General features: G+C 39.1%; 1 protein-coding gene across 1 annotated transcript in view; it reads left to right on the forward strand.

The window, feature by feature from the left end:
• Positions 1–1,651, forward strand: part of LOC101856516 (bestrophin-3) — a gene marked incomplete at its 3' end in the record, with an annotated part of 12,227 nt that overhangs the window by 6,406 nt on the left and 4,170 nt on the right. The window contains 1 exon segment of the mRNA XM_035970290.1: positions 992–1,146. Within this exon segment, the coding sequence (XP_035826183.1) occupies positions 992–1,146 (155 nt within the window).

The raw sequence follows: 1,651 nt of genomic DNA on the forward strand, positions 1-1,651 counted from the left end.
TACCGAACTCGTAATCTTGAGGTTGCGGGTTCGGGGGTTCGAGCCGCGGGCCCGACGTTGTGTTCTTGGGAAAGGCACTTTACACGAATTTTCCTCACTTTACCCAGTTGGGAATGGGTACCCGACCATAGACAGCGAAAGGTCTTGTCAGTAGGTTAGTGTTTTAGCGCCTATAAATAGCCGCTTGCACTGTATGCTTCCCAGAAAGTTGAAGTTGTTCCAGAATGCTCTCAGGTCTGCTAGGGTAATAGTATAGATTGTGAAGCGCACAGAGCTTGCTGTTGAGCGGAGTTTAGCGCTATACAAAAGTTATCTATAATAAGTATAGGTCTAATAATATATGGTATACACCCCTTTTACGCAATGTAGATAATTTAAGAGACAAACGGACTGTAACTCTGTTTGTCAAGTTCAACCTTAGGCTAGAAAGGGCATTGTATCCCAGTAAAATGACGGAGATACCTGTACTTGATAGAATAGACTTCCACACGTGGGAATCAAATTCATTATTTCTAGCGTTCAACTGCATAAAGCCTAACCATTATAACATAGACACATGTATAATGGTAGTCGGTGCCATGTTGAACATCGCCTTCATGTTTTAAGTAACTTTTCTTTGTCCTTCTTCCACTGTCAAGAACTTAGAGATCTATATCTTCAGCAATCTGTTCAACAGTTGTTTGCTCAGAAAACGTTTTTTTTTCAAGAAAGAGAAGACACCAGGCTAGCCTAACCTTCTTCAATCGCAACTATCTCAACTTCTGTTCATTATACATTGGTTGTTGTTTTTTTTTTTTAGCATTAAAAGCAGGGCAAATGAACTGGCTTTAAGATTAACTTCACATGCCCCAAAAACTGACAAGCGCCTGATTTCATATCGCTGTGACATATTAATACAGCAACTGCACCAATTTCAACAAAACTTCGAACAAACAAATTCAACCAGGTATAAGAACTCTTCTATCATCCGGTCTTTGTGTTTTCCCCTCAGGTTTTATCACCAAGGAAGAGGCTGTGTTGTACGAAGACACGCATTGCCAATATCTCAAGTTCTGGGTCCCTATCATGTGGGCTAACAATATCTTGGTGACTGCTCGCAAGGAGAATAGGATACAGTCCGACTTTGGACTCCGGATGATTATACAGGTATATAAACTAAAGAAACAGTCTACTCAAATAAAATTTTAATGGTAAAATAATGGGGAGATATGTTATACGTTTTTACTTATTCTGAACCCGTATTCATCTTTAGCTAATGTTTTCAGTGTTCACCCTCATATTGATTATGCCCAAGTGGCGCCTCCCGATCTTTGCGATTGCTTTCTTTTTTTCCAGTTGGCAAAGAGTGCAGTCTTTAAACGAATGACGCATATTTACCTAGTTGGATGTTAGCCTCATCAAGACGTACTCATTGTTCTTCATATATTTTCTCTTGTTTATTCTGTTAAAAATTTCTCCTAAAGCGACAATATGAGAATGAAATTTGCAAATTATGTTTTGTCATCTGAACACGAAAGCGTCATTTTTTTAGGAATGGGAAGGGGAAAAAAAAGTAAGAAAACCTTTTCAAAACATGAATAAAATAAATACACGATATCGAGGAGACTAAAATGCTCAGGATAAAACCTACTAATCCCCCCCCCCCCCACAC

The sequence above is a fragment of the Aplysia californica genome, unplaced genomic scaffold (assembly GCF_000002075.1).
Source record: "Aplysia californica isolate F4 #8 unplaced genomic scaffold, AplCal3.0 scaffold00248, whole genome shotgun sequence".
In the NCBI taxonomy this organism is placed as follows: domain Eukaryota; kingdom Metazoa; phylum Mollusca; class Gastropoda; order Aplysiida; family Aplysiidae; genus Aplysia; species Aplysia californica.